This window comes from Sceloporus occidentalis, unplaced genomic scaffold (genome assembly GCF_023333645.1).
Source record: "Sceloporus occidentalis isolate IW3139 unplaced genomic scaffold, rSceOcc1.0.p SCAF_162, whole genome shotgun sequence".
NCBI lineage: Eukaryota > Metazoa > Chordata > Lepidosauria > Squamata > Phrynosomatidae > Sceloporus > Sceloporus occidentalis.
This window is the reverse complement of record NW_028317142.1, coordinates 638,802-661,321: the sequence shown is the minus strand read 5'-3', so window position 1 is coordinate 661,321 and position 22,520 is coordinate 638,802. Positions and strand designations below refer to the sequence as shown.

Sequence of the window (22,520 nt, the reverse complement as noted above, 5' to 3'; positions counted from 1 at the left end):
CATTGCTATGACATGAAGGGTATTTCCTCTATATTTTTGCATTTTTTGTGTCTTGTGCTAGTGCCTGTATGACTTGATTATATATAATAACATGTAGATGTTTATTTCCCCAAAAGTACTGCCATTACAGTGAAAGTTAAGAAGAGTTGTGCAGTGGCGCCGGCAGGGGGCAGAGGGGGCCATGCCCCCCCTACATCATGCTGTACCCCATAGCGTGCCCCCCAATTGAAACGCCGTTTTTTTTTGCAGCTGTGAGGAAGCACTGACACGGAGGAGAGAGCGGGGCTCAAGAATACATTTTCAGCAACCGCTCGGCACCCCTCACAATTTACATGACCACTGGATTATTTGTGTGCTCCTTTCACATGCATTCCCTTTCTGTAAATGTTATTTTGGACAGGACTGAATAGTACACTTTGTTGTCAGGTGTTTTTATGATGCCTCAGTTATTACTGTGCTACTTGGCTAGATTTTCCTCCAAGGCTGAATGTTGGGTGCAGGTATGCAAATATTGCACGACACCTAACAATGGTGAGCCCCAGGCAAGCAGATAAAGCAGGAACCAAATATAGAATGTTTATGATTACAATAATTTTATATGAACTATCTATATCATCTGGCATAGAAACATTTAACTACTTAAAGTTATTTAACAAAATACAGGAGAGAAACTTATTTGAATGGTTTCTAAACTATCTCCCCCGTCATGGGGAGACAGGAGCATATTGTGAGTGAAACAGAGGCTCCCCGCACAGCGTGTGAGCAGTCGCATAGCGAGCTACAGGAACGGTGAGAGGTAAGTGGGGGCAGGAGGGAGTAAGGTGGAATGTATGTATATGTGTGTGTATATATATATACTGTATATATATAGCATAGATGTGTATTTGTGTTTACATGTGAGCATGGATGTATACATGTGTGTGTGAGCATGGATGTGTACGTGTGTGAGAGCATGGATGTGTTTTATGTTGGAAGGAGGGGGGCAAGGGGCAATGATGGCACAGACTAGCGGTTGAAGTTGGGGGGTCCGGGGGGAATTTTCACATCAGGGCCCGGGGGTTTCGAGTTACGAGGGAATTTAGAAATGCATAAAGCTTTCCAGTAAGGCTGAAACAACTAATCGATAAAATCGATAATAATCGATAATGAAAATCGTTGTCAACTATTTTCATTATCAATTAATCGAATCGATTTTTATCGATTATAAAAAGAGGTTTTTTTCAGAGCAAATGCTCTGAAAAACTCCTCTCCTTATATAATCCGACCGCAAACAGAGATCGGATTATAACACTAGAATCCAGATCCCCCGCAACGCTGCAGGGGACCTGGATTCTCCTCACTGTCGTCCGGTCTCTCACTTCCGTCTCTCTCCCCCCTCCCATACACCCCTCTGACTCCTCCCCCATCCCATACATCACTCTGCCGACTCCGTTACTGACAGGCACTTTCACTGCAGCTTCATAGAAGCGTCAGCGTAAGTGAAGTGCAGTAACGGAGGCTGTCTGAATAGTACTTGTCTCCCATCAAAATCTATGTTTCTATGTTTGTGAGTCAGTCGGTACCGACCAGGTGGTTAACACACAAATTGATTTGCACTGAAAGCTGCTTGTATTTGGGGGTTTTTTAGTCAAACTAAAAAAAAAAAGCTAGTCAAATACTTATATAACTAAATTATATTCTCTCGTACTTCAATGGGCAGTTGACATTATGGGACATACGCTAGAGATAAAATTCAAATTGTTTTAAGTTTTTCAGTGGAAATATATTTTGCTGCAATAAAACACAACACGATGGATTTATGAAGGTCAGACTTTTTCATAGCATTTTACCGCATTACAAAGTGATTGCTATTTAACGCTACAAAAACTTTAACGGCATGGGAGCAATAAGAAGCCAGTAACTGGCGCTGTCAAATCTATTGAGTACTGGAATAGTCTGAAAATAATATAATCCTACAAATTATTTATAGCATAATGAGCTATTAGCCCTAATGCCCAAAGAAGCAATCAAAATAAATTATTCATTAGTTACCCATACACTGGTGGGACATAGGATGATGGGCAAAACATTACATAGGTTTCTAAGCCACTATCCAGTAACAGATCAAGAAGAGCATAAACCATACAAAAACAAACAATTATTGAAAATAGTGTTATTGGGTGTGTAGCCCACTTTATGATGAAGTATTTGCAACGCATACCATTATATATATATATATATATATAATATTACTATAATAATAATAGATGGAAGTCTTCCATTTATTAACCCTTTCATGCTGGGAATAGAGAGCGCTCCAATCTGCTACTGACATAGAAAGCCTCTCCAGCTTTGCTACAATATATATATATATATATATATATATATATATATAATGATCAATTAGCCTTTTAAACTTATATCAGCAAACACAACGTGCCATTGGAACACAGGAATGATGACTGCTGATAAAGGGTCTCTGTACGCCTATGAAGATAATTAAAAAGCAGCCACTTTTAGCTACAATTGTTATAAAAGAAATTTCTAAGTGACCCCAAAATTTTGAATGGTAGTGTGTGTGTGTGTGTGTGTTATTACAAATCTCTGTAATTCACCCATAGAGTGCTAAGAAAAAGTGAAATAAAAACTGCAATATATTTTGCCTCAGTTTATTTACGTTGTCTAATATGTCTGTTTTTATTTCATATTTTTCCTTTGTAGTCTACGGAAGGCTTTCTATTCAATTACCTATGATAGATTTATCTCTGTGAATAAAATCCAGCCTATTATTTGATGAAGCAGTAAATGTTATCACAGATTTCCAGTTCCATTTAAGCATCAGCATTGCTTTTTATATCAGAATAATGTTGGTTTGTCCTAATGCTTAAAGAGACAACATATTCCCTAATTATGTGTATAACTTTAATGCCCATTCCATTTAATTTTAATAACGTTCCAACAATCATATCTAACCACATACCCCATGCACTACAGTATGTAAAGTGATTGTGAAATATAAATACATGAAGAAAAGAAAAACAATAATATATAGGATGTTAAAGATTTTTCAACAGTTTTCGCTGTTAATGCAATGTTAATGCATGCAGTTCTAGGGTTTTTTTTCTCAATAGTTAAAATAGTAACAAAAATATTTATAGCATAAATTGTGCATAGATATGTTTTTCGTTTCCACCAACATAGACCCAACTGTGATTTCCTTTGGCCTTGCAACATGCTGTGAAAATTACACATAGCTGATTTTTCCCTTTAAAGCTACGTCTTGAAAAAGATCGAGAAAAAAGATCCAAACTGCTTATAATTTCTTTAAAAATTTGAACTGACAAATATGAACTTTACTGAATATCCTCCAACCTGTCATTTTGACGAGGGGCATTACTGTGCACATCTCGTTATACTGAGAGGTGGTCAGAGTGCTACTTTGTGCAAATATAGGTCAGTAACATTTTCACCCCTTCAAATAACCTTTAGTGGAAAATTAGTTCACTAAAGCAGGTTTGTGATTTTCCAAAATACATATGTTTTGCACTCTAAATGATCAGAAGTAAACTTTTTTCCTAAATAATTTACGAGTTCTAAAATGTAAGAAAAACAGGTAAACTCCATATTGCAGATACAACAAAATTGCTGGTACTTATTCCTCCTACTTGTACAAAGAATGTGTGTTCAGTGCTGACGCTCACCAGAAGGTCCCCAGAGGACAAGAGAGACTCAGCAGGGTCTTTCTAGACCCCACAGGGATCTCCAATTGTTCCCCCTGCTGGGAGATCACACCCATTAGAGCCCTGTGGATCAGCACAGGCAGATCAGGAGGAGGAGAGGGAGATAGTTTCTCTGCCTTTCAAAAAATTAAAAAGAAAATAAAGGGAAAAATTAAATAAATAAAAAAGAAATATAATTAATGGGGAGTCCAGTGATGTCACCATGACATCACTGGCATTCAAAATGTATGAGAGCTCTGCAAAGGGATCTCAAGCCATACTACACTAGAAAAAACAGAGGAAATAATAAAATAATAAAATAACTGAAACTGAAGTCCCAGTTAGGTTGTTATAAAGCTACCCTTACACAGTATGGCTATGTTAGATCCAGTCAAGGGCATCCTTAGTGTTCTAGGTCATATAACTTAGCTACTAAACAGCCCTTCCACCTGAACCTTGCCAACCCTTATGATAATAAGCTAATTATATGATTCCTCACTTTCCATTTTGTCAGAAAGTTGTCGGAAATTCCACTGTAATGCAATTGTGGGTTCATAAAAGATATTTATTACTTTATACCATATGCATATATTTACAGTTATCATCCCACAAATATTAATTATTAATGCGCTTAATGACTTGCAATATAATTCTTGCTTCCAAAGACAATTTATGCTCATGGAAAACACGTTTATGAAATATGAATGTTTTTATGGCTTGTGTTATATTATTGTTCACAATCTTATTTTACATTACTGGTCTTTATACATCGTTCTGCCTGGCAAACTTTTAATATTTCATTTTCAAACTAATAAAAAATATATAATTTAGCAAAGGAATAGGCATAACCCAGAGCAAAATAGCACTATACAATGCTAATTACCTTGTCGTAATAAATCAGCTCTGTGCAAATTAAAATAGCTAGCTAGATTATAACTTTCCATAGAAGAAATAGCTATAATCTAAATTAATTTTGCCGCTGACAGTTTAAATAGAAACACCTCAAAGAATGTTAAACAACTTGCAAAAGCAAATACATGAATCTATGTCAAACACGTCCTGGATATCTGTAAACATATAATAATTAAAAATAATAATAGATCAATGTTTTATAGTACACTCACGATTACCGAAGAGAAAAAAATAAAACAGAGCTTCATATATGAATTAAAATGGTATTAAAAGGGTAGTTTTACAAACCTTTTGACCATTTTGCTCTTATGTTGTAACCTTATGCTAGAACACAACAGAAATAGTTTTTTTTAAATAAGATTCTTTCAGAATAACCAGTCTGTTTTTATGTTTGGTTACCTTTGGGCCCAGTGAGTCAATAAAATACTATAAAACATGTTAAAAAGGTAAGAGAAAAAAATGAGCTTTCTGGTATACATTATCTCAGGAGAAGCAATAATTAATGTATTATTATTAAATTCAAATAGTGCCATTATGTACTGCAGCATGTTACAATATATGACATAAGTAGTGCATCACATATGAGTTCTGACCAGAAATAAATGATTATGGTAAAAAAAAAAGTAACATAAAGTATATGCCAGATGTAAAGATTTCTTAATCTGCAAAATATTTAATAGAAATATATTCCACTGATGTGTAAATAGGCCTCATTAATTGTGGGCTCTGTGGGTAATTCATGCATCTCATCCTCGCACCTTACCTGAAAAAGTAAAAGGAAGGAAGAATAAAAGCAGCTAAGGAACAGGCTGGGAGGAATTACTGTCCTTCAAAAATGAAAAAGGATTTTCTATATTTTTCTTATAACCGAAAACTACTAGTTTCAGTTGGCAGCAGGTCAATGGACTATCAATTATGAATATAACTTAACCTTTCCATGTAAACATGTGTCAATCTCTTTTAAGAACCATGAAATGTTCATAGAATACTTATATAATGCCATACTTCTGGAATAGAAATAACTGCAAATATTCAACATTACTGCTAGTCAGATTGAGCTAATTGTTTTGCGTTTTAAGTATGTAGAAAAAAAAATGCGGAGAATAGAGGTGATTGGCAAGTCAGACAAAAAGCCATTAATGCCGCTGGTGATCAATAATAATCAGCCAATTAAAAGCAAATACAAGACCGCTGTTTGAAAGCTAATGGAAGTCTGTGTGGCTTTTGAAATAGTCAAGGGAGAAAGGGAAAAATCAAATATCAACTGAGGTACGCCATTCAAGCTTCCTACAAAGATTTTTCCATTTGTTTAGCTTTGCAAGTGCTTTATGGTTTCTGTAAAGTATGGGATGCTGTAGATGTAACAAGGACTTTTAAATGTTTTATTTCTGTCTTTTAACCGAAGATCTGTGTACCAGACTCGCCTGTATAGGCTTTTATAGGGCTCAAACTCAGTGAGTTCCGTGTATGTCCAAGGAATTGACTATTTATACTGCAGCTCCCCAACAAACTCTCCTTTTAGTGAATAAAGAACTACCTAGATTCAGAGCCAATATACTGACCGTGTCCAGCTGTTTCGTTTTACATTTACCCATCCTTCCATATGGTGTGTTCTTGTACTCACTGGCAGACATTATAACATGTCTAGTTGTTCACTTCCCACTGTGCACCAATAATACAATTTATATTTTATATATCCACAAGACACTCCTTACAGAGTGATAAACGTCTTCATACGTATATCTTTGTATTTCTTTAATGTGTTCCCTTTTTGAAGAGCCCTTGATTTCACCCTGCATGGTAATCAATGGTGTGTTCTAAAATGTTACAACCTCTTTAAAAAGCTAAATGTTTTCTTGAAGGCAAAAAAGCATTTTACTGATAGGTCATCAGACAGAAATTATAGCTCTGCGGTTTCCTTAAAATGAGATTCTTAACAATTGAACATTTCATTTGTCAAAGAACGACACAAGTTTTCTAATGGAAATGTAATTGTAGTACCATTTTAAACAGTTGTCACTGTGCAGCATTGCTAATGATGCGCGGGTCAGAGGAAATTTTTTTTTTTTGTCATGCGCTTGGTCAAACATGCCAGTTATAATAAAGAATAAGGTCACTCTATAAAATTAAACACTACAGGGGGAACAGATCAAACTTTTTGCAGTTTTCTCCTTGTTGAAATCATTTGTGGTAATTTTACACTTAGAAGATATTTAATTAACTAGGAAAAGTGGAACAAGGAGAAGGCAGCAGGCTACAGGAGACGGAAATTAGTCATTTCTCCAAATGTCGCTTGTAATTTTGGTGAGTGGTGTCATGTCAGGCAAAATTTAGTTGTTGCCTCGTCCTTGGTTGTAGATGGCTAGCATCTAAAAAGTTGATTTCTCTATCCACCAAATCAACCATAATATGATTATATCAGTACACTGCACTGTTAGATTATAAGGGTCACATTTCTTGTCTTTAAATTGGAAGGAAACGTATTAATGCGTTCAATTAAAACATATACATGACTCCAATGAGGACAGGTGTGCTGTACAAATATTCTATGAATTCCATGAGCAAAAGACTTGGAAAATGAATAAGTCAAATACTATACTGGCGTGAAAAGAATACAGCTAACACTGTGCATGCCTATGAAGTTAACTTTTATAAAATCACATCAGAAGTCGCAATGATGCAAATGTAAAGAATAGCATGATATATACATTATCTTTCAAAGGACTGTAAATCCAGACTCCTCTGTAACCATGTTGACTAAGATGGGCAGATTGTAATGTAACTATATGAACAAGTTTGATCTTACATGCCTTGTAAAATGAGATAATATGCAATAAAACACTCTCAAGATCTCAGAAAATAATATGTCTGGAAGGACTTGATATTTTCCATAAGCTTATCTTTAAGATCAATTTATCCAAAGTACATTTAAAAAAAAAAATAGTTTTGAACTATTTTAAAGAAGCAAAAATAATATATAACTTTTCAACTGAGCTCTTCCATTTCCTTACCTCTTAGTAATTCTATCCTCATAATAAAATACAAACTTGAGGGAGTCAGGTAGAACAGTAGGCGGTTTTGGATATGGCTCATTCCTTAGCTGGGGTAATATTCATAAAGCATCAGTAAGGGAGGTATTTGGGGAGGGTAGAAACACAAGTGGACAAATAAAATTAAATAAAAAGTTCTATATGATGACTAAAATGGAAATTTTCAATGAGATTGATGATAGAACAAAGTAGGTTTGAGAAGGTGGCAGTTAACAGAATCAGGAAATGATATCCCTTACATTTAATATATTTTAATATATTAGTATTAGATTTACGTCAAAGAGTAAGTTATTGTGCACATTGTTTCAATAAGACCTATTTCAAGTTTAACAGTGTGGCATTATGTGCTTGATATTAACAGCTAGGCAAATATTAGTGCCAGCCAGGACCAAATGCTTACAATTAGGACTACGGTGGCCGGTCATAGTTGCCTGCTTATGCACTCAATAGGCTTGCTAACGTATTTGAAAACCATGAAACATCAGTTTAAACCCCCCCCCCCCCCGTGAAAGTATACACTAAAATTTCTATTTCTGAGGTTTTAATCCCATGTTTATTCTCCTCGTGCTTGTGGTGTTAATAATGAAACCATGTTTAATTCTAAGAATGCTAAAGAAATCAATAATCTATTAAGAATTCTTTTGCAGAACATTTATGCTTCTAGATGGAAGCCTGATTTGGTTAATTGATTCATGAATAAAATAAAATAGCACAAGCTAATGAAAATGAAGGAATAAGAACCAAATTAAATAAGTATATTACTTGCAAAGAAATTATGTATTTTAATAACATTAGTTGAATTGCTTTATTTTCTTTGGTAAATTGTTATTTTGTTTGTTTTCACATGATAACTCTACATACCAATATGTACCAATAGCCTTATAAATTATGAATAAAATACACATTGTTATAAACATGATGACATTTCTTTAGCTGTTTCAACTTCATTAAAAGCCTCAAAGCTAAATTGTAATGTTTATCCCATAAACCAATTTTTAACGTGCATTGCTAAAGAAATCCTGACGTGATTAATAGTCCCCTAATCATAAATGTGAGTGTTGAAAAGTTTTCAGTGTGAGAGATCAGCAATAAATAGCTTTTTGCTATGCAAGTGAACGGGGCCTATACCTTTTATTGTGGTAATCCAGTTGGGAAAAAGGCTGAAAATAAGTAATTTTTTTATTTGTAATCCAGGTCTATCTCTTACTAGCCAGTTAATTCAATGTATTACCAAATTACTAATTTTGTGTTCTACAGGAAAAGCAAAATATCTTACATATCTACAGTGATTGGGGCAGTAAGCTCAGATCTATATGAGATTCAGTTTTTTTTGGTTTTTTTTTATTAAAAGGAGCTATTGTGTCTATTTTATTTAGAAAGTATTTTACCAGGAGGAATATGTTGAGATTTATCTCTTTCTCAAGTGTGTCCTGGGGAGCCAAGTCCAGAAACAGTATACAGATTTACTAAAAGTAAACAATAGAACAAAAACAATAATAACCATAAACATGATCAGAACAAACAGGAATAAGTAATCTAACAGGTACGTTCTGTTTGTCGATGTTAGAGGACGTTCATTTTCAGGGATTTTAGGCTATTTGATTAGTGAATTCACAGGTTAAAAAAGCCTTTCGCATATTTTGTACTGTAACTTTCATGATGTAATGTACATGAATATGCTACTACATATATAATATATTTACCAAGTGTTTTAAGTTTTTTTTTTCAGTTATATCATGTGATGTGATCCAGCGTTTGCCTTAAATGTAATTTCCTAGTTAAAGTGTAAGCTGTTTATAAGGATGTCATCCAAAACATAACTATAACAAAACTGGATTCACAGGGGGAAATACAACTCATTAACTACTTCAGGGTATAATAAGCCTAATGAAGAGACCTAGCTAGTCTCGAAAGCTTGCAATCCATTATAAATTTACCAAATTAGCTTTCTCTCTTTCTATGGCTAACACGGTACAACTATACATCTTAGCCAAAAAAGTGACCAGATATCAAAATGATTTTCTTCTTTTTTTAAACTCATGCATTGTAATTGGGTGTTTCTTTTTCGGATGCACGGCAGGCACATTTGTTACAATAATGATTGTAGAAAGTGTCTACTACGTACCAGGGTGCTTTTTATTTATGTAATGTATGCAACACAAGTATTGATGAAATTCTCTAGCGATTCTATAGGCATACCGGCCCTTTTAGTGAGCTAATTAAAAGTTATGTTTTATCTTTACTCGATTTATTATATGGTGTCCAGTCATGCTCATTTCTGATTGCAGTAAAAACATAACCTTGACTGCGTATCCTTCTGTGCTCTATTGAACTTGTTCAGAATTACAATGCAGCCAATTCACTTATGGGGTCAGATTCCAAGGTTATGATAAATCTATCAGAAGTAATTGAGAAGAAATTCTTGCATTGATTACAATAGGATAAATTAAAAAAAAAACAGCTAAAATAAATGTATGCACTGGTTTCTATTCAATAATGTGTACCAGATGTATCCTCAGCATTGAATCCAGGCCATGCAGTATCTAGTAAGAGTTCTAGAAATGAAGATGGTGTGCTCTAAATATTTTTGTATTTATGTGCTAACTTTGTATTCATGTGTTAATAAGACATTTTATTGTCACAAATGTCTTCCAGAACTTTGTCACAGACAAAATACAATATACAAATCATATTCCTGAATTTCTGCTGTCTGTTTTTATTCTGAACTTATAAAAAGGTTGCATCAATGTCACATTTAAAATAACTGTTTTTCTAAAATGACTGCCTATACATGGGAAAGCCATAATACTGCTGCTCAGATCATAAATTTACTCTTCAACGTACAGATGGAAACATCGCTTGTAGCTCCCGTTCTACAATTTTTCTTTTTTAGAAATAAAACTAATACATAATAGTACAAGAGACAGCTCTCGTCTTTTATCTTCCATCCCTTTTGTCTATTCGATTAGCAGCACAAGTATCTGCATGACTGTGTTTTCAGGGCAAGAAGCTAGTTATTGATTGTTGAAGCTGAGGAATGATTACAGGACCAATATATTTCTCTTCCCTGTTTGGCTCCATTTCTCGTGTTGGTGATATACACGCTGGCAGAAAGTCTGAAGTGTATAATGAAAAATGCTACTAAGTACTTGAATTTGTGGTACTAAAGAAGTTCATACCCAAGGTCATTCTTAAAGTTATGCAGACACTTGGTGTGATTTATTACCTTAGACAAGTGTGTACAGGGTTAGATGGATGCAATATATATGCAGCTGTGTTGATTATACTTAATCAACCCATATTCAACGTCAATGAGATAAGGAACTGGATAATTGAACTTTACAGTGTTAAGAGGTTCCTTGAGATAATGTGTATGAAGTATAGTACCAGGAGTAGCTCGCAGGCAGCTTCCTCATCTGACGTTGAGCCAAAATTCCCATGATCCCCTTACCTAGCCTTAGACTCACAGAGGATCATTGGAGCTGTAGTTCTAGAAGACACCTACCTTCAAATGTAGCACGTAGATTTTTCATGAAGCATTTTCTAACACATCAGTGACAATGCAAAATATTGTTCAGAAATATAGTATGATCTATGGAAACAAAGCTATTTGTAGGATGTGGCTCCCTTATAATTATTATTTAAAACCTCATATTTGGTACAAAGTCAGAATACCCCATACTAAATATTTTTGGGATTTGTTATCTCCACACTATATTGATGTCAGTTTCTATAAATTCAACATACCTTTACTAAGAAGGGTGTTATAAAATACAAGTACAAAACAAGCGCACAAAGGGTACAAATCATGTTTGTATGAGCTATAGCTCGGCACTGGTAACACTAAGTAACTGGTCAGTGTTAACCAACTGAATGCCAGGTGTCTTTCCAACATCTTAATAAGGGCTGCCCTCCACCACTATAAAGCACTAAAAAAGTTACAGCTAATAACCTAGGCACACATTTTAAATGTGCAGTTATGTTTCATGTTTTATGTGTTTTTGTATTAAAGTGCATCCAATGAGTATGCATTGCTGCATTAAGTAGATAAAGCCATCTCTTTAGTAAGGACGCATGTAAAACAATTGCTTGCCATAATTATGAGAGATTCTTCCGTCACCATGAAGAAAGCATTGCTCGTAGGCATCTTCTATAAGAAACATGGAATATATGCATGTCACACACATCCTCTGTTACAGCGACTGATCCCCATAAGTGAATTAAATACTAAGCTTTAACACATTGCTGAACATCTAACCATTCGGATCTGAAATCACAGGGAGGCTTGCCAGGGCTCACAATTTCCGGGTCTGTAGCTTACAATTATCACTGTCATTAAACAGGTGCAGTGACTCTTCCTTTAAATCGTGTCCTGTTGTTAATTGAAAGAATCACATTTGAGAATGGCAGTATTTTACTCCTACCTTCCCTAATTGGTTTGTCATTACTTTATCAGAATCCACTAACCCCATTAGCCGGTGATTAGCATGTTGTTTGAAGTCTCCAAACCACCAATTAAAGATGCCGCAGCTCAACATCTCTAGCAAATGACACTGTCTGATAATATATTACAATAAAAACTGGGAAGCACTCCTAATCCTTATTACCCTTGAAATACTTTATACAGAATATAACATCTTGGAAGGATTTTTAAGGTAAAAATGATATTTTAGTGCTATGGCCAAGGAAAGTCCACAGTGACCCATCAGGGTACATTTCAGCCCATATGACATATTTGTCCTTTAACTGGACACAGGGGACTTGGCTTTGTGACAGCAGCCTCTGCAAAAAGGCAGAAAATAGGAGGAGGGAAGGATAAACATAGACATGGTATAAAGGATGTATTTAATGAGACACATGTTTTTTGCCCGTAGACCAGTACTACAAAACCATTATTTCTAATACATCAGATTTTCCAAGGTATTAGTATCATTGTATACCGATGTAGGCATAAGTGGGGGTAGAGCAGGGCCGGCCCAAGGCATAATGCCGCCTGGGGCGAAGTTTAAAGTGCCGCCCCCCCCCCCATTATCTACCCTTCCTACCCCCCCCCCCCCTCTTTTGTACCTTTCAGCAGTCCTGCGGTGAGTCTCCCTGCTCGGTCTCGGTGCCGGCTTGTAATGATAAGCGCCGGAAATGACGTCCGAGACCGAGCTGGAGGGCTCGCAGAGGAGAGAGAGGGGCACCGATCGGGTAAGCGAAAAACCACTCGGCGCCCCTCTCTCTCCTCCGCTTTAAAAAAAAAAGCTTGGGGGCCTGGAGCAATTGCCCCACTCTGGTAGAGTCTGTACCAGTCTCACATAATGTCACCTTTTACCGAGCCATTTCATGGACAATAGTTGAAGGGTTGCTGCAGGGAGTGTGACCAGGGCATGGTTTTATAATTTAGAACAAAAACACCTTCACGCAGAAAGGAGACAAAAAATAATGAAAGATAAGTGAAAGGCGAGAGGGACATGAGACACTTACACTAACACCCACCTAGACAGTGACACTCACACATACACCCATTTACACTAACACGCACCCAGACATTCATACTAACGCATACACCCAGACACACACGCCTCACTTATCCTGTGGGAAGCCTAAGCCCATCTTCAATGCAATTTGCAAACATTGCAAGCTGTGAGGTTACTGTGTGGTTTCCATGACATGGAGGTAAATCCGGGACTCTCTGTTCCGAGATTGTTGTTAATTCAAAACAGTGTTAATCTTAATGGTATTGTTAATTATCAGACTTACATCACTACAGAATGTATATATATGAACATATGAATAAATATAATGTAATAGAAGAAATCGCATGGGACATTAGTATTGCTTATAAAGCGCAAATCTTAAACATGCAGTATTAAAAATATATATGGCATTTCTTCATTCACTGTCAGTTCTCATTTAAAGGCAAATGTTTATCACTGTATGTCACTAGCACACAGTGTGGGACACCTCTTATAGTCTCATTTAGTATTTATGATGGCCGCTTCAAATTTAATAACTGGCACAATTAAAGTAGAAGACCATAATACAAGATAATTATTTTTTTATTATAATAGTTGATAATATGCATACATTTACATGATTTCCTGCAATAAAAGTAACATGACTCCCTGTAGATAATATTATGTATTTCTAAGCAACTAGGGAGCCTCGTGCTACCTAACCTTGTATGTGGCCCTTTCATAGCATTCAAGCATTTAGGAGGTTATTACATGTATGACAATACATTCCAAGGATGTACGGATGGCATTAAACGCCCTACCATCACAGAGTAGCATTAAAAGAATTGTTTTATATACTAGCTTGGCAGCAAGAGTGTTAATTACAATTCTGCTAAGTCTATTAGTTCTGGCTATTACTAACACCCGTGTAATGATAACTGCCACCTACTGACATATACGTAGATTTAGCTGAATTGATGACATCTACATTGAAATATATATTACTTAATGGCACGATGTTGGAGATGGTTGTCCATTAGAGATAGCCATTTGACATTAGACTTGTAAAAAAGAAAAGAGATCCATATTTGACAATAAGTGGTGCTTGGCACGCATTCATATTAAAGCTTATTCTTATCGTTACATCCTTAATTCTATTACTATACTGCTGTTACATTTTCTTGATAGAGAAACAGCAGATTACGCAGCATTGGTACTATAAGCAGAGGATACAAGAACCATATATATATACAAACATGAGACATGCTGGTACAGATTCAAAAGAGCTCCCAATCATGTAAAGATAAACGGCTCATAAAACATTGCTAAAATTCTAGGTATAGTCCGGGCATTTCATACAGATTTCACCCAATTTCCCAAGATGTGCCAATGAAGACTTCACTGGAATTATGTTGTCAGGTAGGAAGTTGTGAAATATTATGGAGTAAACCTGTATTGTTTTAGCAGACTATGCATGTACATTTAGCACTAAAGATTTCTTCCAGCTGTGCAGATCCAATGCTACTACCTCAAGTATCTAAGGACTAGGAACCTGTTCAAGATGATGGCAACTCTCACATACTACATGACAGAAAACAAAAGTGATTTGTTTTACATTATCGGTATTTGAAAAACAAAAACACATGATTTACATCTACCTTACACTCGTGATCATTAGACATTAACTGAATTGTTAAAGCACCTCTTTAAAATATCTAATGTTTATAATCGTTATTTAAAAAATTAAATGCCCATCCCTATATATTTTTAGTCTGATGTAATTCACTTGTCAAAGTGTTACATATACTGTATACTCACTAATTATGCACACAGAGAAGCAAGCTATTCTTCTGTATTGATGTAGTTAAAATGTATTATATAGTACTCTTGGCGCTAGAATATCCTTATTTGCGAATATTACAGCATTACTCGTCTATTCCTGTTTTTTCCACAGTTGTCTGTATAGAGCAGTTCTAAAACAGACTTCAAAATAAATTATAAATAAATTATTATATCTGGAAACTCATAAAGGGTTGCATTGTAGGCCTCATGAACTACAGGAGATACCAGGCCTCCTATTCCACACTTAGTGCTAACTATTCTTACTCCTTACTCTGTCCATTTATAGCCACAATAGGTCTATTTAAATCCCAGTTATTTACTCACATATCTTGTACTTCGTCTTTATGAAATATGCAAACTCACACAATTGTACATACTTAGTATGAAACTAATTACTTTTGGTACAAATGATTTGTATGCAAATTGTGTTTGAAACTGTTTTTCATAACACTAAAAATGAGTTTGGTATTTTTCCTCAATAGATCTATGCAGCATTAGCCATAAAGCAGTGTTATTAAAGCATAATTAATTAGAACAGAATGGTTAGCATTAATCTCGCATGTATGCCCTTAACACATTAGCTGAAAATGGTGTGCTCCTGATATTGTACACAAGAGGGCGACAAAAGGAAAGTGTGCCATGGGCAGCCAGAAAGCACATTTTAGACACCTCTGGCTCATTAGATCTGATGAATGCAATGTATTATTATTATGCTTTTTTGTTCTCATTGTTTTCAATGCGACACACATTTGCAGGATTTGAGAAATCATCCAAAACTAGATCCTTTTTGTGTTCCCTTTAATGCCTTCTTATGGGGTCATTATAAGTGTGGGGCTGGAAGAGATCTCATAGAGTGTATTCTTGAAGCCACCGCTGAAGGCTTGGAAGTGGTCTGAGCAGAACTCACCTGCATCACTTTTCTGTTCTAAAAAGTAAAACACAGTAAAAAGGCTTTGATTTAAGATCACTGAGGTTTTTTCTTTTTTTTTTTTCCTTTTTGCTATGGCGGTTTCTTCCTGTAAACCATCAGGGCATTTATCCTTTTTTTGGCTTCCTCCCACCTCCCTTGTTCCCGTAATGCAGGTTTATAATAAGTGGTATGCAATACAGTTTGGAATATTCTGTACAATGCTCATTTTGCTGATGTTTAAAACGCCATCATTAATTATTGTAAACTATGACCAAGGAGTGATTTCATTTACAACTCTTCTCTTAACTTGATTGTGTTAAAGGTTTCCTTTTTGAATTTTGATTTTATCAGCCTAAATTGTTATACAGTTGTGGTAGGTGTTAACTTGTGTATCTTAAGCTCAGTCCTGAACTACAACACTTGCAATCCACCACCAGCTCTAATTGTACTTATTCAACACTGGGAGGGTTGACAAGAGGTAGACAACAACGTACCTTGTGATGGACATTTGACTAAGTGTCACATAACTATTACAAACTTCCATAAGACTTGCCACGGATATGGTGTTTTTACTTTACTCACCAGCACATTTAGTTCTAGTCCTCAATGCTGGGCCTGGAGATCCGGTTCCTCCTTCTCCTGGCCTCGATAAGAGGACACTTATTTCATATTCTGTATCAGGATCCAAATGTCCTATCTTGTAGCTAGAAGAGTCCACTAGCTGAATGTCACACCAGCTTCCACTTGTGGTACGATATTCTACCTCTCTTTGAATGATGGGCCCATCACCATTGATTGAATTTGCGTTGAGCTGTATCCACAAATAGGTTGCTCCTACGGATGAGAGTTGGGGTGGTGCAATGGGAACAGGAGGTTCTGAAACAGAAATACATTGTATTAACGTAGGAACTAATAAGAACGTGTCACTAATAAATAAGCACTGAGTTATATTTTAACAGTTGTAGCAGATAAATTATTTCAACAATGTTAAGTTAAATATAGAAATAAAATATATTTTACATTTTCTTACTGGGGAAACTACAACACAAGCACAATGATGCAACATATTAGAAGGACAACAGTGGGCCTGAAGGCAGCCATGGTAGAATCTGTATAAGCAAACGATAAATTAAATATATGGATATGATAAATAAAACCTTATTGTATACTACACACTTATTGGCATTTACTCCGTAAGGTTATATATGATTTTGGGAAAATGTTGTGTCTTAATGGAAAATTAAGGTAAAATAGTCACCTGATGTCACACCCTTTATAAACATCTACACAATCAGTCACTTGTCAAACTATGTATCACCAGAACACAGGCAGTAAGTTACAACAAGCAGTTTAATTAGGGGTAAATGAGCCGCAACCACCTTATGCCTAGCAATATTAATCTTTATGCTGCAAGCTTTCCCCAAGCATTGCACTCTATATGAGGTCATGTAATAAGTATTCCGACGCACCTTGTTTGAAACCCTTCTTGAAAAAAAGGAATAGCTAATTATAAAAACATCACTGCCTTTAAATATTATTTTATTGATTTTATACCTGACCGAATATTGGATTTCACAATAATTAATAGTCCTGCCACTAGACATCCCTAATGTGAATGCTTGTTAGTACTTGGCTGTTTTCTTGTAGTGATTGAATTTATATGCAAGAACCATGTGTTGTACTCAACTAGAAATCATTTAACATCAATTTAGGTGATTAAGCTATTTCTTGAACCAGGACGTGATTCAATGCGTTCCTAGAAAACCCTAAGGCAGTTGTGAAGCCATGCTGGAAGCACTGTTAATTACTTTCAAGTCTCCCCTCTTAATTTAGCTCGGTTGAGCTACAATATTAGAGAAAGAACAAGGTCAAAGAGGTTACTAGATACACTGATTAGTGATAGTACTGGGAGAAGTTAGAATTCATTTTGTAAAGTCTTGGTGTAATCCCTTGGGCCATTTGTATAAACTTACAGCTAACAGCGAGGGACAATGTTATCCTGAAAGAGCCCAGAGAAGCTGACAGTTCATGGAATAAAATACATAGCAAACAGAAATCTTATCCAAACTGCATTTCACCAATATAACACAAATTATGTACATATCCTCACATACCCAGAGCTCTATGATGGAAGGGTGGCTAGATAAGTAGATCGAAGATGATGCGTGTCTATATTTATATATTTTGAAAGTCTACAAATAAAGTGTCACACAAGATTGAATTTAAGGTCATAGAGTGACCTTATTATGACATCTTTTAATATACTATAATACTGTAATGTGATTTATATAAATCATATTTCACTAATTTCAATTAACAAACCGTAAAAAGAAACAATTTTACAACTATAACTTATTATGTGATATACTCAAATTCTATATTATGATTTGATTTCCCGTCAGGTGAAAAGATTGTAACAGAAATAGGTTTTTAGTCTACAAGAATAGCTCCCTCTTCTCTTTCTGTACCAGTATGCCTTAACGTCTGTTCATCATTTTGTCAGTTTTGTATATTGTTCATTTTCATTCTTCCATACTGTAACAGCGGTATCAGGATATACCTTTTTAAATTTGCCATTAACTTACTGTTTCAAAGGAAGTTCTATTAGTGCAAAATGTGAGTATTCATGATTTACAGATTTATATTCTGCATAGTATAATTAAAATAAGTATATTATGTTATGCAGACTATAAATCTGGAAATGTTCTGCTGGTATCATCCAAGGACCATCATGACATATATTCATCAGGCTCCTGTACACGAAATAGATACATACAGTGCTGTGAAAAAGTATTTGCCTTCCCGATTTCTTCTATTCTTGCCTATTTGTTATACTTAAATGTTTCAGATCATCAAACTAAGTTTAATATTAGACAAAGACAACTCGAGTAAAGACAAAGTATAGTTTGTAAATTATGATTTCTTGTATGGAAGGAAAAAACCTATCCAACCCTACCTGGCCCTATTTGAAAAAGTAAGTCAGTTTGTGACCTTAACCTCAAGCACAGTTGGGTTATTAGGTTTAGGGGTTAATTATTTTCTCACATGGGTGATAAAAGTTTTTGATTAACTATTTCCCTTTAATTAATGAAATTGTAATTTTAAAGCTGCATTTTCTGTGTACTTATATTGTCTATATTAACCTGTTCTTTTCCCTTAGGACGTGTCCTTAAAACATGTGCCAAGAAGCCCATTGAGACATACCAGTATAAGGATGTACCTGAGTGACTGTTGCAGCAGCAGGGATATCTCCATTCTGCTACATCATGTGTAACGGCACTCACAGCGATACAAGGAATGTCCGATGACACAATCCGGCATTCCTTTCTGGTAGGTGTCAGTGCTGACACCCACTAGAGGTTTACTCAAGGGGGGGAGAACACCTGCAGGGTCTTTCTATAGGTCTCCTATTGATCAACCTGTTGGCTGATCCCACATATTGTGATCAGGAATGCAGGGCTATAAAGCCTTGCTTGCTGATCCCAGTGTGATCAGCACAGACGTTATCAGGAGGAGGAGAGGGAAGAAAAGTTTTATTATCTTCTAAAACATAAAGAAAGACAAATAATATAAAAAATGCAATGTATTGGGATTCCAGTGATGTCACCATTACATCACTGGTGTGAAAAAATGCACAAAAGGGATTTTGAGCTATACTGCAGTGGGAACAGTGCAAAAAAGTGCAGATAATATATATATATATATATTTATTTATTTATTTATTTTAATTATTATTTTTTTTAATGTGCCTTACACACATGTTAAAGATTTCCTGTGGATTTCAATCAACTTTTTAACTACAATTATTTTATATTTATTGAATAACTTGCATTTCTAATAAACTGCAATTTTGTATCAAAAACTGAAAAAAAATCTGTTTGGTGCTAACATCTGCCACACATCTGCATTATCTTTAGCGACACTTGGGAACTGCTCCAATTAGGTGCTTTAACAGCCTATACTAAATCCCCCCCCCTTCTTTACCCCCTTACTATTTATTACACTTACTCCTGGTGCAGCTCTACACACTTTTTACATACATAGTCTCATTCAAGGGGTTCAATCATTATGTTGCACTATACAGAACAAATTAAATGATCATATTAGTTTTCAAAATTCAAAATCCAATAGTAAGAAAGACAAGACAAAAGAAACAACGAGTTAATAATTGCCATTATTAAAAGAAATGAAGATTTACTGTCAAAAAAATTTAGGCACATAAAACCCTTTAGTTTGAATTAAGGGGCCCGTTTATCACAATTTTTGTAACTGCAACTGTAGCCGTTTATTAAATTGTTATCATATACAAGAAAAATGGAGACATTAACTTCAGCATAATTGACTGGAGTATATCATAATATATTATTTTGCTATAAATGCAAAGCTTCACCAGCATTTCTTAAGAATCAGCGTCCTTTAATGTATTTAGAGGACAATTTAACTGGCATTTTGCTAATGCGTTTGGAGAACTGTAGATTTTACATGCCCCAGTCTTAGGCGGAAGCTTTATCTTTTAATGTCATAATATTTTTCATGTTTGTGATAAGTAAAACATTTTATCGCTAAATAGAGCTTACTCAAGTTCTTTAACAAACACAAAGAATAAATGCAGTCAGTCTCCTTCCAAAACACAAAGAATACTGCAGATCTTACTATTTCAAAGAACACATAAGAACCCAATATTTCAATAAATGCCTTCACAGCTTTTTAAAAAAAAAGGCAGGATTCTGATATCATCTGAAATCCTCCTGCAGGCTTAAAATGAAAATGACTGAGCTGCAGAATGAGAGATTTTTCTTCTCAGAAGCAACAAAGTTAAGTTTGAGCAGAAGGAACTAAGCTTTGAATGGAAATGGGTCATCGCTACTGCTGATGGCTTCGCCCATGTGCCCCAAGCTAAATAACAAAAGCCTTCTTCTTCTAAAAGCCACAACACATCTTGGCTCTCCTTGCCTGAACTCAATAAATAGGATGAACTCTGCAATAATCGGATGTCTTTTTAGAAGGAAGCATTCGAGTGCTCTTTGTCTTGTTAATAATGCACCTGTGACTGGGCCAGTATTAGAAAAGTTTAGTCGGTGAACCATATGTAGGAGACTAATATGCTTTTCCAAACACGTTAAATCAATACAACCCTTCTGGTTCCTTTTTTTTTTGTTCACCGGGCTTTTTAATAACACCAGAAAGAAAAGACGTTCCGGTTCAAGAAAAAAAAAATGAAGATGATGATTTCATATATCCTGTTCTAGCTATCACGCTTTGACAAAGATGAAGAGACACATTATTTTCAGTTCATAAACAGTCATGAAATTGAATTTGGAACACTTTACAACAGAGCCACCCTGCACATCTCATTGCCTTTCGAATTCCATACTCTGTCTTTATTAGATGTACAACAATATAAACATCCAACAGCGTTGTGTTGAATGTGAAAGAGTTACACGCCAGGTTAAGGTTAGCAGGTTTTTAATCATGGTGATAAATTCATTGTATCATCTTGATAGCAGGTCATGTGCAATTTCGCAAATACTGTGATATTACATTTAAATAAACATACAGTAATGGTGCTAATAGCACTAGTAGGTATTGGCACTAGTAATAAAACACATTTCTCAATTTCTGATTTTGTACTGTGCTGTACAAATTTTTACATATTTTTGGATAAAAAAAGATAAGATAAGTCTGTTATGACTCAGATATGACAGAATGATATCTACATGCTACCGTCCTCTACAGCGTGCATGTCTCTCCATGGTAAAGCACTAGTACTTAATAACAAATACTACTAGTTTATTAAAATACTGAGTTACTGATGGATGCCAAGAGTCATAGGCTATTTTGAGGGATGGCGTCATGAAGCAGAACGGTGATTGGCTGATCCTGTTCTGCTCTCCAATGATCTCTGCCATAATAATGAAAGCCATACCGTGCCAATGGCTTTTGCAGCCTTAATACAACTAGATAAATCATAAGGCAATGAGTATGCTGTTCTTTCCTCGAAAAGTAAATGGGAAAAGCAGTAAAAAATTATCCTGCATTATCCTGGCCTTGTGTAGTAGTTCACAATAGGGCAGAGCTCTTCTCCGCATTATCCTGGCCTCTCATGTACTTTGGCAATAGGAAAAAGCCTCGGCACACACCCTATTCCCAATTTAGACAAATGGGGGTGAGGCTGTTCCCGTGGGGTGTGACAAGGCTCCACCCTATTGGGGAAGTACACCAAAGAAGCCAGGATAATGCAGGGAGCAGTGGAGAGCAGGAAGAAGAAGAAGGAAAAGAACACGAAGTGGGGCTGGATCCTTTTTGGTCCACTTGCACAAGCCTAATTTTATTAGCCAACACTGAAAGGACTTGGAGGGTTAACATTGATGCATTTTTGCTCTTACAGTTTGGAAGCATAAATCTAACAATGCAGGTATCTCTAGACTAGGGTCCTCTTCTTATTTCAGGCTTTCTGGACAGCATATAAACCAAGATTTCTGGACAACCTTTGTGTTTGGATACACTGCTGAATGAGTCAGTTTTGTTAATCATTAGATATCCAAAAATGCTGGCCTGTAGAGTTCTACACCCCAATGCTAAACCAAAAAAAATCACTTTCGTAAACACCAGAAGTTCATCTAATATGTTCCACATGGTCAAACCAAGTCATCACAAATATTACAAA

At 35.6% G+C, this 22,520-nt stretch overlaps 1 protein-coding gene across 1 annotated transcript in view; it reads right to left on the bottom strand.

Moving 5' to 3' along the window:
- Positions 1-22,520, bottom strand: part of LOC149279542 (receptor-type tyrosine-protein phosphatase mu-like) — a 296,024-nt gene that overhangs the window by 185,009 nt on the left and 88,495 nt on the right. The window contains exon 7 of the mRNA XM_089501054.1: positions 16,436-16,729. Within this exon, the coding sequence (XP_089357180.1) occupies positions 16,436-16,729 (294 nt within the window). The remainder of the gene's footprint in view (positions 1-16,435; positions 16,730-22,520) is intronic.